Genomic DNA, 15,373 nt, shown 5'->3' with positions numbered 1-15,373 from the left:
TCTACACATTGGAGTTATTGTTGATTATTATCACCACGGTAAACCATTATAGCTTTAATATTTATTTTGTTTTGATTTAACTTCAGATGATTTTGGTTTATGGTTTTTGATTCAACTCAAGGCTTCTTATGTAAATTTGCCGCTGAACTATAAAATTGGGTTTTGTTGTTGTTTGATTTGGGATTGCTTTGTGGTTTGGTACCGAGAAAATAGGGGTTGGTTTCTGGTAGACCTGCAACCCCCATCCCCCTCCTCACTTAAGTTTGTTTAGTTTATTGTTGACGTTAATTCGACTACCTAAATGTCAAATAATGATTTTGTTCAAATCTTGATTATAATTTACAACAAATAACATTATGCACTGTTCTCTATGGTTTTTTCTTCCAAAAGTACATCAAATGGTAAGGTATGGAGTTGTTTCAGAAACAAGAGTTACTCTTTAAAGTTTATATCTGTTAGGATCCTTATGATCTTTAAAAACTACAATTAGGGCTTGCAGTTGTGCTCATTTGAATTCCCTCAATTTAAGGATACTTGGTGGTGGGGTTGTATAGATTTGATCCAACAAATGAGACAGTGGTGAAGGTCTTCGGCAAATAAAGAGACAACAAGGTGTCCAGCGAAGAAGACGATGTTGGTCTCCATGGTGTTTAGGTTAGATTGTTGTGTGTGTATATAAATGTAATAACAACAATGGTAATATATAATACGATAACATATGTATTTAATTTTAATAGAAAATTAAAGAAAATATTAAAAGACAAAAAAAAAACCGAGTTTAATGAACCCTTTTAACGAAACTTAGCCATGTGAACCAAAAGTGAAGTAAAATGGCAACCACAGTGACCAAAACAGTAATTAGTTCAAACGAAGAACGAGAGTTGATAGTGGATGACAACCACATAGACCAGAAGTTTAATTTACTCTATTTTTTAATTTTTATAACTTGTTTTACTTTTCTAGATAAAAAACATAGAGAGCCGAAAACGTTTAATCAAACAATTACTTATGATGTTGTGTTTTTGTTAACATAGAGTAAAGTTCACCTTTGGTCCATAGCGCTTGTCACTTTCAACAGCTTTCGTCCCTCAACTTAGTTTTAATATATTTGTCCCTCACATTTGTCGATTCCCAACGTATTTCGTCACTCCTTCTAACGACCATTAACTTTGTCCGTTAAGTCCAATTTAATGAGAAGTATTTCAGTCATTTTACATGTTTTCTTGTTTTTACAAAAACCATCAAACTTTAGGGACCTGTTACATAATTATCTTTAACATAGCCATCCACCTTTATCTTCTCCGACCATTACCATATCTTTAGCCGCCATAAAATATAACACACACCAAAAACTCAAAAACAAATCCAAGCCTCAAAATCAAACTAAACTCCAGACTAAAATCAAACCGGAATCTAATAAAATTAAAATCAAATTCAAATTTTAACCTTAATCACCAAAACTCAAAATCAAAATGAAACCCAAATCTACCTGTAATCACCAAAAAATTAAATCAAAATTTTAAAAACCTAAATCAAGATAGAGATGAATATATTACAACACTTGATTTAATTTAAATGGTTTATATTTAGAAAAAGTCTATTTATTTTGAATAATGATGATTCTTTATAAATATAATGACCGAAAATTACTTTATATTAACAATGCTCGACGCTTATTATGCATTTATGTATGTGTTTATAAGTTGGTTGTGAGTTAGATCTATAGAGTAATAAGTTGTAATTATGTATGTAAATTTAAATTTAATGTTTAATAATTTATTTTTAAGAGATTTATATATTAGATTATAAAATATTTTGTTCAAAATTTTAAAACAACAATTTAAACGGTTCATAATAGTTAATGTGTATCCCTTAAAAGTTAAAGATACATGTAATTACTTCATACATATAAATTCTTAAACCTCTTCAAACTCCATAAAACAAATCACTAACCATCTGATAAATTAGTTAAGATATATAATGATCATATTAAGTCATACAAAAACACATAATACCTGATCATTATAAATTTATTTTTATAAAAAATCCACCATTAAAAATAGAGCAACTACATACTGGTCAATGAGTGGATGCTTAATTTTGGGTTTGATCTTTAAAAAGCATCAAGTACATCAATGATTCCTATTTTGGTATTTTTTATAACGTTTATTGTTAATCGGAGATCTTTAACCCTAACATGTGACGGACAAACTCGTCATTTTACTTTTTTTTTTTCCCATTTAAAAAATAAATGAAATTTACTTTTTCATATTGAATGTGATACCTTCTCCATTTGTATGGTTCTCGGTGATACCCCTCTCGTTCCATTTCATTGAAACTCACCTATCACCCTCGTATCTGGTTAAGTCTCCACAAACAAGAGACAAAGAACCATATATGACGAACAATAGACAACAAACCGTACATGAGGACAAATATGAGGCGAAGAACCTCCAACAAACTACCCTCCTTTGGTTCCATTTCTACACGACAAAACCTACTTATGGGTGAATCACTCCAATATCTCCAACCTCAGGACAACCTTTCCAAAGCTAAAGATCAATGTGAATCACAAGATGTAACGTATGTAGATTTTGAGATGGATCTTTAGATTTGAGGGTTATATATCTTTGCTGTAAAATAGAAAGATAAAATGACGATTTTCAAATCATCTCGGTGAGCCTTCCCCTTTAACGTGAGAGAGGTCGTGATAAGAGTTTCCACGTGAGGCGAGGGGGAACGTTTTTCATGCAAGTAGGAACTCTATGCTAAGCAAGCTAGAGAGAAGTTCCCTTCCATGAGAGGCGTATGATTACTTTAAGTTAACATGGTTAACTCGAAGGATTAAAATGTCATGAAAATAAAAAAATAGGAACCACCGGTGTACTTAATACGTTTTAGCCCTTTTGGAATCAAATCCAAATTTCAAGTGTAACATAGGGACTAAGATATAATTTACTCTTAAAAATTAGAATAAGAGGTTGTTTACCTAAATGCTTACCCGGTAAGCTCTTACCTTTAGGAGTCAATATTGCAATTTATTTTACCGAGTACATCAAAATGATATCGTATGCAACAATTTATCCGGTAAACGCTTACCCGGATAAGAGTCGTCACCTTCACTTACCGAGTAAGACTCTTCATCTGTATCATTCCTCTTACCGGGTAAGATTTTTGACCATTGTCATGTTCATCCGGTAAAGAAAATTACCCAATAAACACTTACTGGATAAACGTTTAGTAAACGACCTCTAAGTTACACGTTTGTTTTTAAGCATAGAATCATTTAAAGTGTAATGAAACTTTGATTTAAACAAATTACACCAAAAAATGAGATTTTTATGATTAATTTTTCATTTTTATACAATAACATTTGTTGCAATATACACCATGTGGCCGCATGTGATCACCCTCGACTAGTTATACAATACAAGACAGTCGTTTTATACTCTCGGTACAAGTTTTTATGCATACTGTACAACTTTCATAGCAAATAGGGTCAACTGCCCGACGCTGCCACACCCATCCCTGGTCAACTCATTTTGCTAGTAAAAGTCTCCAATTCGAACACGAAACTCTACCCTTCGCATTTCCATCGTTCTTCCCGTCTAAAATTCCCAATCTCCTCTCTATCAAATCTCTCTTCATTCCAATTCAGAAAAATGGAGTTTGAATCGAACATCATTGCTGAAGAAAGCAACAACAATCACGGATGGCAAAAGGTAACTTACCCTAAGAAGCAGAGGAAGAATCCGGCGAAGCAGCAGCAGCAGCCGGCGAAGGTACTTTCTAACGGATCTTCCGTTTCTGTTGTTGATAATGTATTCACATCTATTGAGAAGAAATCAGAGGAGCGTAGGAAGGTTATTGAAGCTGAGAGATTAGCGAATTTGGCGATTTACGATCCTGCCCCTCCGGCTAGATCGTCAAAGAAGAATAACTACTCTGATTATGAGGATAGCGATGAAGAGGTTGTTGCCAATGGGGTTGGTAATGGTGTCACTGAGGAGAAGAAGACGAAGCCAAAGAAGGTAAAGAAACCTAAGGTTACGGTTCCGGAAGCGGCGGCGAAGATCGATGCAGCTGACTTGGCTAATTTTCTGTCCGATGTATCGGTGAGTGAATAATTTAGATTCAGTTTCGTAGTTTAACCGATTTGAAAGGATTGTTTTATTAGTAGCTGAAATTTCTTGAATTTTTTGAAATTCGTTTGTTGGATTGGAAGGATTCGTTTTAAGTAGGCAGGAAACATGGTTAGAGTTAGGTTAGGTTTAGTTTGGTATTTTGTCTAAACTGATCTGTAATTGGTTCAAACTTGTTTTATAGTTTCAGGAATTTGATCTTGAATTTGGCTGTACATTGAATGTAGGGCTTGGTTAAAAACACGTTAAACACCACAGCACGCACTGTTGAGAGAAAAATAAGATAATTTTTTACGTTACTTTATAGATTCTTTTTGGAACTAGTTTGGTACTTAGTTGAACTTTTAGGAACCAACACTAATCATGTGGATTTGGTTATACACACAGGCTTCATTTGAGACGCAACATGAGATACAGTTGATGAGGTTTGCTGATTACTTTGGACGAGCATTTTCTAGTGTCAGTGCTTCACAGTTTCCTTGGGTGAAGTTATTGAGAGAGTCTGCTGTCGCAAAGGTTGCAGATGTAAGTTCTTTTGAGACTCTTCAGCTTGTTACTTAATGTATAATTTGTATGGCTTTGTAATATAAACTAGTTGTGAAATCTAAATATGTTGAGCCCTTTGTATGATCTGGTGTCTTTTGTTTTGAAGCTCACTGAACTGCTAGCTCCAGTACAAATTTTTTCAATGGTGAGAAATAGATGAATAAGATTAAGCAAATAATAAGGAACTGTACCAATTTTACATCTGATATGAATTGGGTGAATGCAGCAACTAGAATTTACTTAGATACAAGAAAGAGTTACATTAACAATTTAACATAAAGAATAGGGAGATTGTTCTGTTTTACTCACTGACATGAATGAGGTGTGGGTGAAATGCAGACTGAGGTATGATGAGTTTGAATAGGATGTATCTGGTATTATTGTTTCAGTAATATGTTGCAAGTCATGGAACCCTTTCCATCGTCTTAATGTAAAGGAACTGTTTCTTTTTTTTGTCTATCTGATCAACCAATATTCTTGTATGCTTGACAACTAGAAATGAAGTTACATTTGTTTGAACTTTGAACCAAGAGTATATTGGAGCTTATTATGTTAATCCATTAACTTGCTTATGATCTGTGATTTGGTCCATGCACACGAAGTGTAAAACATCAGAATTTCCAATATTCAAGAAATGGTGATACAAGTTTAACAGGAGGGAGACCAAATCTCATGCCTGTGATTTTGATAATAATTGCAATTCTATGTCATTCCATTTGTTCGTCAGAATGTTGGTAAAGGTGAATTTTCCAATAAATAATAATTCAACATAGGTAATGAGCATGAGCATATCTAGATACATCTTTGGTTTACAGACGCATTTCACCCACTTGCTGCTATTAGAGCAAAATATCTCCAGCATGTACTACTACCAACTTTTTTTCAAAGTTGCTCTTGGAAACATATGTTCTAATTCCAACTTCTGGATGGTGACTGGATTTTTGTACCAAGTAAAATGCTTACAACTCTCTTAGATGCAAGATTATTATTCTTAACATTGTAGCATATTTGTTTCATCAATGGCAATCTTCTTATAACTTTCTATAATAAGAAGCTAATTGTGGTCTTTGCATCTTAATTGGTATAAAAGTTTCAACATGTTTTTCTCTTTATAATAAATTAACTGGAATGCTTGTATCTGAATCTTTACATACTTGTTTAAGACTTTGTTAATTTGATGCAGAAATATCACAATTGTCTTATTTGGCCGTCTTGTTATTAGATTTCAGGACCCATCACATGAAATCAACCTATTTAAGGGAAAATGGTTTATTTTAATGCTTTATGAAAATTTGGATGTCAGACATAGATTCTGCAAGCATCCTAATCTTCATTTGTATGGGTCATCCATCTTCCTTGTTCACATGTTCTGTTCAGATATGTTAATGCTATGTCCACATAGAAGAAATTCTCATACTAACCTATTATCATGAACATAAATAAAGTTTCTAACTTACCAGGAATTATGGTTCTTGGATGTAGTCAAACCGTTTATTCTTACTCTTTTTCCAAATTCTCTCTTTTTTTCTTTTGCAGAATCCAGTGACACATATCCCTGAAGCTGTTTACAAGACATCAGTTGACTGGATCAGTAACCGATCTCCGGAAGCCCTTGGTTCTTTTGTTCTATGGTCCTTAGACAGCATACTCGCTGACTTTGCAAGCCAACAGGGCAATGCAAAGGGATCAAAGAAAGGTACCCAAAAGATATCCTCGAAATCTCAGGTACGATGGTGGGATCTCCCAACATTTTCTTCTCGATAAAGTATCCTTTTTATATGTTAATTTTTCATATATCAAATGGTAGAAAACAGAGGATGACAAATTGTCTATTCTGAATACGAAAAGCATGTAGGAAGGTATTGATACACAGTAACTAGGAACATGTAAGGGTAGTTTTGGCTTCATGCTGTAGGACTTTCTATGATCAGCACTGTGGTCATGTAAACAAACTTGTTTGTGTTCCCATTGTCTATCATAAGCCTATTCCTAGATAGATTGAAGCTTGCATGAGCATCATACAAATCCACAAGGTCTCAAAGAAATAAGCAATATCAAATTTTTGTGTCCTTCCCTCTTGGGCAACTGCTTAAACATCTAATGCCTAAAAAGACAAGTTTTTGATGTGTTTTGGAATTCAGGACCATTGAACCAAGACAACTTGCACAGTGCTGTAAGTTTTTAAAAATCTTCTTTTTTTACATCTACTGGTTACTTGTAGGTACAACAAATCTCAGAAAACATACTAGGGTTTTTGTCACGTACAACCACCAACCCATGAACTCATAGAGTACAATCTTACACTAAATACCTGCATGACCAATGATAACATATGATACAAAACCCATTTCGTATTAGACGTGGAGTTGTGAGTTAACTTTTTAGTTTCAAACAAGCCTACATTTCAACTCTGGAATTGAAATGAGTTTGTCTAATTATTAAAAATACACAATTTACCACTACATAAAACTATGCAAACACTTTTTATGGACATCTTTAGGAACTACATGTAGAGATGTATTTTTCTTAATAGCAGTTCTATTATGTTCTAGATACAAGGAACTCTTTAACCTTATTACCTCATTAATTTAGAACTAGAAAAAAAGTGCCATTGTAATTCAGTCTGTTGATTGCATGTTATTTTTTTTTTCTTTTTTCGAGTCTTTTGATCGGCAAGCTTTCCGATGGGAGTAGTTTCTTATGTTTTAAGGATCCCCAGACGTTAGATATAGTATTCCAGCCACAAGGCTACTGTCTCAAAATGAAAGACTAACTTTCCTTAGTAATTAAGCCTGTCAGCCATTAAGGTTTATTGTACTTTATGTGGATACTATTATATTCTTTTTTCCTTTCTATTTCTACTTTGATGTTTTTGTATTAAGTATACTTTATTTTTGCAATTTTTCTACTTGTCCTTGGTGCCTAAATCCTACTTTAAAATTCATGCTTGAATGTAACTGAACTGAATCTCTATGTGCATATTCATTAGCTGATTTTTCATTCCTACAAAATTCTTGGCAGGTTGGTATTTTTGTAGCATTAGCAATGGTGTTGCGAAGGAAACCTGATGTGTTGATTAGTGCATTGCCAACTCTAAGGGAAACTTCCAAGTATCAGGGACAAGATAAGCTTCCAATTATTGTGTGGATCGTAGCACAGGTGAGTCCATAACTCAATAACACAATAATGTTGTCGAACATGATGCCTTCTTTGCTTCCATATAGAAGCGTTATGTGCTAACACTGAATCTATATTATGTAGGCGTCGCATGGAGATCTCTCTGTTGGTTTGTACTGTTGGTCCCATTTAGTATTACCCATAGTTGGGGGTAAATCAGGCTCTAATCCTCAGACCAGGGATCTAATTTTGCAGTTAGTGGAAAGGTTTAAGTCCACCTTTTTCTTCACTCTTTGTTGGTTCACTCTCAGCTTTACAAACTTCTAAATCTTTTTTTTTAATTATCATCTTAGAATTCTATCTGCCCCAAAGGCTCGCACTATTTTAGTAAATGGCGCTGTGCGGAAGGGAGAGCGTTTAATGCCACCATCAGCACTTGACCTGCTATTGAGAGTAACCTTCCCTTCATCTTCAGCTCGAGTTAAGGTAGGAATTTAGTAGGGACACTTGTTACTCCATTTCTTTAAGATACTGGTATACTTAATTGTCTGATTATGTTATGATGCAGGCAACTGAAAGGTTTGAAGCTGTATATCCTACACTCAAGGAGGTGGCTCTTGCTGGTTCCCCTGGAAGTAAAGCCATGAAACAAGTTTCTCAACAAATCATGACCGTTTCTTTGAAAGCTTCAGGAGAAGGTACGCTTTTCAAAATTAAAAAGAAACTTCAACTTGAAATTATTGGAAGACTCAATTTCCTTGATGTTGCTTCTTTGGTAGGAACCCCTGAGCTATCCTATGAGGCAGCTGGTATTTTTATCTGGTGCTTAACACAAAATCCTGATTCTTATAAGCAATGGGTGAGTTCTACTGTTCATCAAATTTATTTTTATGTGATAGCATTATAATTCTTTCTTTGATTTCATTTTGCTTATACGAAATGATGAATTTGCATATATGAATTTACCAAATATACTTTGTACAGGAGAAGGTCTACACGGATAATCTAGAAGCAAGCGTTGTGATTCTGAGAAGGCTTGCCGAACAGTGGAAGGAGTTATCTGTAAAACAGTCTTCTCTTGAAGCTCTGGCTGGAACTCTCAGGAGCTTTAAGAGCATGGTATCACATCTCTTCCATTTTCTCATATTGTTACCATTATGCTCCCTCCTCAAAAAGAGTCATCTTTCGATTTTGGGGTTTCAAACCCTCTGCTTTTATGAGTTTGATAATTAATCGATGCATGTGGCTTGAGTTAAAAAATGCTCTTATCTTAATGCAAGAATAATATTTTAATCTTACAATATCTGTAATATAATAAGCTTGTGACACCAAAGATGCAAAGCATTAGGGTGTGGATTACCTAAGTTAGTGCCGATTTAAACAAAGAGCGCTTATTTTGTGATGTTTCAATTCGTATCTACAGAATGAGAATGCTTTGACAGAGGGAGAGAAATCTGTTGGTCAGCAAGCGCTGTACAGGGAAGCAGACAAGTACTGTAAGGTGTTACTGGGAAGACTATCACGTGGGTGGGGATGCGTCAAAGGTATGGCCCTGGTTATCATTGCCATTGGTATGGGGATCGCTTTCATCCCTCCAACCGCCTTGGAGTCCTTGGACTTGACCAAGTTAACCGAAATGTTCAACCTCCAGCAATCAGCTTAAGAAAACAGTGGTTCGAATCTCTAACATGCGGCTAGTTGACCTACATACACAAGGTCAAATTTGCCCTTGGTAAAAGGAAAGAGAGAATGAGGTATTTCTATTTAAGGTTTCCCCCCTCTTCTAGAACGATGTTCCAACTAAAAGTAGATGCAGTTCAAGCCGGTTTTTAAGCGATTTTGTTTCTTTCTTTTCATTTCTGTTCATTTTCGAATCTGTTTTTTTTTCTTCCTTTTGGGTTGAGGCGGATGTTCCCTTTCAGGTTTATCTTTGTAGTTTCAAGTTGTTCAGCTTTAATACCTTGAATTCTCCAAAAGTTTGATGTTGTGTTTGATCCTGAATGAGATGTATTTTATGTCCTTAACATAGGATCATAACCCTTTACTCCCATCATTGTTTCTTTGACATTCACCATCAAGTCCTTTTAAGTAGCTCAATAGGTCATGGTTGTGTGACATTTTTACAGAAAAAAATAGTAAATTTATATGTCGTTATGATACATAAGAAGGAAGGACAGAAGAAGTTTGTATTCTTTTAAACTTCATAATCATCAAGAGTAGCCCAAGGGAACTTTCGGTAAGAGTTGCGAATTTTGGAAGGATCTTCAGGGACAGACCAAGGGTACTTCATGTCTGGATCTCTTGGGAACTTCCTGAAGTTCAAAAATGGAGCCCACAGCAATATACTGCACCAACTCAAACAAGTGTGGCTTGTGATTAGTTGTTAGTTGAAAAACTAGTTGTTGAGTAACAAATTGGATTAGTTGTTAGTTGAAAAACTAGTTGTTGAGTAACAAATTGGCTGATAGATACTGATGTTTGGTAAAAACTTGTTAATGAACTAAATGATGATATAAAATGGCTGAACATGCTTAAAAAAAAGGAAAACATTGTGATTTACTTTTTTCAAAATATTTCAAATTAAATTAAATATCTGTTCATAATCGTTGTAACAAACTAATAGCATCTATTTTGATTCACAAATGATTTCATTTGTTTTCAGTGTAAATACTTGAGTTGATTGTAGATTTTCTTAAACCGTGTACCAAATTAAATACTATAATCCTACTGATTGATTCCTACAATCAAGTGTAATTATTGAAAGGGAGAATTAGAAACTAACCCTGGGAAGAACATGAATACAATCATAAACTGCACATACATCTCCAAAAGATTTCTTTTGTACCATCTTATCCTCAGCCAGTTCATAATGAATGGCTGCAAATTCATACCAACTCCTCAAACCACTCATCCTAAAAAACTCATCACAAAAAATGATTAAAACCAAGCTTCTCACTTACTGGTGACACTAGAAGATAGAAGAAGGCAAATATGGCTAATTGAATCAACACCCACACAATATCCTCTTCATTGTTTACTCCAGTCACCGCAAAAGCCGGTTCACTAACAACCTGTTCTTCTCATCTCATCTCAATCAAATCAAACACAATGTTTTCAGTTCAAGAAAGTGAAAACGATAACTTACAGTAGTCAAAAGTGCTCCGACTTGTATTATCAGATTGGGTTTGCTCAAAGCAAAAACATGGTCCCTCTTCTTTTGATTGACAATTACGAGTTTCTGTATAACCAAAAGTTAATTTCAATATAATTTTGTAATACATGTTTGCATGATTGAGATACCAATGATAAGTGGACTTACAAAGGACTTGTGTGGCTTGTAGACATGGGATTGTTTTGAATTGAATGGAGTAGAGAGAGGGTGGAATTTGCATTGAGGAAGAGAAGGCAAAGCCTTTGGGATGTTGAAGCTCATTTTTGTTTGTGAGCATATGTGTGTTTATATGAATATGTACTCCCTTGTTATCCTTTTCTCCCTTTAATATTTTAAAACTATAAATGCAAAATTATCATCAACAATTATTGTCTAGATTAATAATCACTAAAATTACGTATACGTATTATTTTAAAAAATATATATTATAATTTACATTTTGGATCAACCAAGTTTGCTTATATAGTTGAAACTTATATATTTTTAAATTTTAATTGATAAAAAAAACCCCTCTCTCAAATATGGAACATAAAAAATAAAGGATTAACAACAATTTGAACCAATAAAATTATGAGATATGTTATTATTTTAATTTATTTCATACTTTTTCCGAATTAAAACTAAAGAAAATAATAGATTTATTAGAAAAAATACAAATGGGCAAGTGACAAGGTTCACAAATCACAACGTAGCGTAGCCACTCAATTCTGCCAACCCAATTTCGGTTGTGGATGATGATTTCATTTTCTTTAAATTGTTTAAAAAAATAAAATAAAACAAAATAGTATTTCGTTAAGTCATTAAAATTAAAATGTTACAATAAATTTTTAAACCAGTTAAATAAATTATAAAAATATCAACATAGTTTATAATCTATAAAAAATGTTTACAAAATATTACATGATACAACATTTCTAGTTTTCTTTTTCAAATGCAATTGTAATAATGAAAATAAAAATGTTGTTGAAGAGATAATTTTTTTTTTCTTCTGCTAATCATAGATGTTCAGATTAACTTGCGTAACTTTTTTTAAAATACAAAACTTTCTGTACAATTATTTGGAACCATGCCATAATTATATTTGTATCTATACTATATTATAAAATATTTGACAAAAACTCTTAAAAACCATTCTTTTATGCATAAAGTATTGCTTATTGATGCATATTAATTAAAATTCAAGATTACAAGTAATTTTATGTAAGTACAACTTATTAAAACTCCATTTTTTAATTCGTCTAATTAACTGCAGACAAATATCTCATTTTAAATATAAAAAATCTAAAATATAATTAGAATAATCATTGAATTCTAACATAATTATCATCTTTATAAAAAGATTATATTAAGCCAAAAATAAAAAAAAAATTAATTAATTAATACATAAAAAAGGAAAAAAATTAAATAGTTAGTTTCGTACTGATATCAATATTTTTTTTCTATTTTTTTGATATTTTCATATTTATATTTATTCAAAAATAAAAACATTATCGCTTTATCAAAACTACATAAACTGTATTATAACATCGACAGAACAAAAAAAAATTAAAACAAAATATATCTCACTACATTGTGCAAATATCCTTAAAATTCAAGAAAGCCATTTTATAAATATTTGATAAAAAAACTCTTAAAAAACCATTTTTATGTATGAAGTACTGTTTATTAATGCATATTACTTAAAATTCAAGATTACAAGTAATTTTACGTAAGTACAACTTATTAAAACTTCATTTTTAAATTCGTGTAATTAACTGTAGATAAACATAATCAAATACAAGATAAACATCTCATTTTAAATATAAAATATAATTAAGATAATCATTGAGTTTTAACATAATTATCATATTTATAAAAAATTATATTAAACCAAAAATAAAAAAAAAATGAATTAAAGAAATACACAAAAAAGGAAAAAAAAATTAAATAGTTAGTTTGGTACAAATATCAATATTTTTTTCAATTTCTTTTTGATATTTATATTTATTCAAAAATAAAAACATTGTCGCTTTATCAAAACCACATAAACTGTATTATAACATTGACTGAAGAAAAAAAATTAAAACAAGATATATCTCACTAAATTTTACGAGTATCCTTCTAGTGAATATTAATCAATCAGTCTTTAAACCATAAAATGTTCATAAAAATTATGAAATAAATGAAAAAATAATTTCTTTTTCAAGAATAAAATATTTTTAAAACTATTTATATTCATTTCATCCTCCAAAAACATAACACGTCTTGAATAGAATGAAATAGGTTTAATCCATACAATATTTTGTAAATACATAATCATTTTGATTAAATTATTAGATTTATTTTTCCAGCCATCTCATAAAAAATAGGTTTTATAATGCAAACAACCATGGAAGTTTAAGATTTCTTATCACACTCAAAGTGGAGTGCAACCAACATCATTTGCATCGGTGAAGCGTTCTAAAAAAAGGTGCTAATGCTAACTAACTTTTTTGGGTAGTTGATCACTCAAATTTTAAACTTGCTGTTATTAATTGTTGATTTAAGTTCGAACTACTGAAAAATGCCATTAAATAAAAACTCGTAACTGAATCTAGAAATGCACAATGTTCGAACCTTAGAAGCCCATTTTCAACGAGCAATAAAAAATACCCAAGCTTTGTGGTTAATAAAGGTCTCGATCAGGCTTTTTCTAGCTTAATTGGACTTTTTTAACGCTGAGTCAAGCCTTAGGTCTACTGCCAATATTTCGAGATGACCGACTGGGCTTTAGACTCACTAGACAGGAGCTTTTTTTGAGCCAGGTCTGGACCGGGCTATGAGTTTTTTTTATACATCTATAATTAAATGAAAAAAGTCTAAAAAAACTCAAGAAATTTTCTCATTTTGAATGGTTTGGTTCGTAAATTATTTTTTTGAATGAAAAAAATCATTAAACTTTCTCATTTAAATGATTAAGTTTCTAAATTATTATTTTTTGAATGAAAAAACCATTAAATTTTCACATTTTAAATGATTAAAATTCTACATTTCTTTTAGAAATATACTAGAAGGGTATTCACGCAATGCAGCGAGATATATCTCGATTTTAGTGTTTATTTTATTCTGTCTCCGTCAATATTATAATACGATTTTATGTGGTTTCGAAAAATGATAATGTTTTTTTTAATAAAATATAAATTTGAAGGTATCATAAAATTTTGAAAAGTTATTTAGTATTTTGAATTCAATGGTTATCCTAGATATATTTTAGATTTTTTATATTTAAAATGAGATATTTATCCAAAATTTGATTATGTTTATCTGTAATTACCTTTATGGGTTAAAGAGACGTAGATAACCAATTTTAATTATTATAATAATTTATTTATAGAATAGAAAACATTAGTAGATGACACCAATCAATCTTTATCTATTATCTTTTTTAATTATTAATATAAATATTCAATTCGTTATATGAGTACATTAATTCCGGATCGATCATCCGTTTTACGAATAGTTTAGATTGCTGCATTTGAACCTTCGTGAGATTTTTAGGTGGCGTTTGTTTTTTAAGAGGTGCTGAAGTCTGAAGTCTGAATTCACTTCTGAATTTTAAGAGGTAGTGCTGAAGTCTGAAATCTGAATCAGTCAGACTGTTTGTTTTTACGTCTGAAATCTGAAATCTGTTTGTTTTTAGGAACTATGATCTCTTCTACTATACTTGACAAATATAAACGTGATATGTAATTGTGTAATAACAATMTTTAGCTCATCATCTCTAAGCCCAAAAGCAGCCCAAGGCTGCTGTAAGCCCAGACCAGCAGCAATGAGGAGGAGGAAAAACCAGCCCAAGTTGCTGCCCAGTCCTGAAATCGGCAGCGAGAGAGAGAAAGAGACGTGTGCAGCGAGAGTTCGGGAGAAGGAGCAGCAGATCGGAGAGGGCGGTCGCGAGAGTTTGAGAGTTCGAGAGTTCGCGAGAGTTCGAGAGTTCGACAGCAGCAAGCTGTCGAAGAGGGAGAGGCTGGTCGCGTGGAAGGAGAAAAGAAGGAGAGGGCGGTCGCGAGAGAAATCAAGCAGCCGGCTGTCRTTTGAGAGAAAAACCGAGGACGAGGACTGTCGATAGAGGCGAGAGGGAACATCGAAAGTGGACAGCAAAAGGGGCTGTCATCAAGCAGCCGGGAGGAAGAAATCGAGCAGCAGGGGGCTGTCGATTGGAAGCAGCAGAAGAGGGAAGGAAGCAGCAGAAGAGGGAAGGAAGCAGCAGCCGAGAAGGAGAAATCAAATTAAGAGGTTTTCAGAGCTAAATTTACATCTAACCGATTCAGACAAAATGAGACATTTTCAGCACTTAATTTATAAAAAAAACAAACGCACTTAATTCCTCTAGGTCTGAATCGGTCAGACTTAAGAGGCAATTAAGTGATTTTTTAGAAAA

The 15,373-nt window shown here is 32.7% G+C and overlaps 2 protein-coding genes across 2 annotated transcripts; one reads left to right on the top strand and one right to left on the bottom strand.

Moving 5' to 3' along the window:
* The first annotated feature begins 3,589 nt into the window (after nt 1-3,589).
* On the top strand, nt 3,590-9,842 carry LOC112524386. Its single transcript, XM_025134177.1, has 10 exons — nt 3,590-4,115; nt 4,530-4,667; nt 6,225-6,413; nt 7,710-7,847; nt 7,950-8,071; nt 8,159-8,291; nt 8,374-8,503; nt 8,585-8,664; nt 8,790-8,924; nt 9,229-9,842. Exons 1-10 carry the CDS (start codon nt 3,663-3,665, stop codon nt 9,466-9,468), a joined length of 1,758 nt encoding a protein of 585 aa, XP_024989945.1. The 5' UTR covers nt 3,590-3,662; the 3' UTR covers nt 9,469-9,842.
* LOC112524387 (NAD(P)H-quinone oxidoreductase subunit L, chloroplastic) lies at nt 9,832-11,295 on the bottom strand. Its single transcript, XM_025134178.1, has 5 exons — nt 11,125-11,295; nt 10,951-11,043; nt 10,766-10,876; nt 10,588-10,682; nt 9,832-10,150 (listed from the first exon to the last, which is right to left on the bottom strand). The coding sequence occupies exons 1-5, from the start codon at nt 11,236-11,238 to the stop codon at nt 10,000-10,002; spliced, it is 564 nt and encodes a 187-aa protein (XP_024989946.1). The 5' UTR covers nt 11,239-11,295; the 3' UTR covers nt 9,832-9,999.
* Nucleotides 11,296-15,373: the final 4,078 nt, after the last annotated feature.

Source organism: Cynara cardunculus (assembly GCF_001531365.2).
Source record: "Cynara cardunculus var. scolymus isolate 2C chromosome LG 13, CcrdV1, whole genome shotgun sequence".
Lineage (NCBI taxonomy): Eukaryota > Viridiplantae > Streptophyta > Magnoliopsida > Asterales > Asteraceae > Cynara > Cynara cardunculus.
The sequence above is the reverse complement of the archived record's forward strand: the minus strand, read 5'-3'. Positions and strand labels throughout refer to the sequence as shown.

What these genes read in the sequence shown, in the direction of transcription:
- LOC112524387 (XM_025134178.1), bottom strand. Translation starts at nt 11,238, where the DNA reads ATGAGCTTCAACATCCCAAAGGCTTTGCCTTCTCTTCCTCAATGCAAA. An exon ending in TCGGAGCACTTTTGACTACT is followed by an intron (nt 10,877 to 10,950) that starts GTAAGTTATCGT and finishes TGAGAAGAACAG; the next exon opens with GTTGTTAGTGAACCGGCTTT. An exon ending in TCTATCTTCTAGTGTCACCA is followed by an intron (nt 10,683 to 10,765) that starts GTAAGTGAGAAG and finishes ATGAATTTGCAG; the next exon opens with CCATTCATTATGAACTGGCT.
- LOC112524386 (XM_025134177.1), top strand. Translation starts at nt 3,663, where the DNA reads ATGGAGTTTGAATCGAACATCATTGCTGAAGAAAGCAACAACAATCAC. An exon ending in ATTTTCTGTCCGATGTATCG is followed by an intron (nt 4,116 to 4,529) that starts GTGAGTGAATAA and finishes TTATACACACAG; the next exon opens with GCTTCATTTGAGACGCAACA. An exon ending in ATTTTGCAGTTAGTGGAAAG is followed by an intron (nt 8,072 to 8,158) that starts GTTTAAGTCCAC and finishes TTATCATCTTAG; the next exon opens with AATTCTATCTGCCCCAAAGG.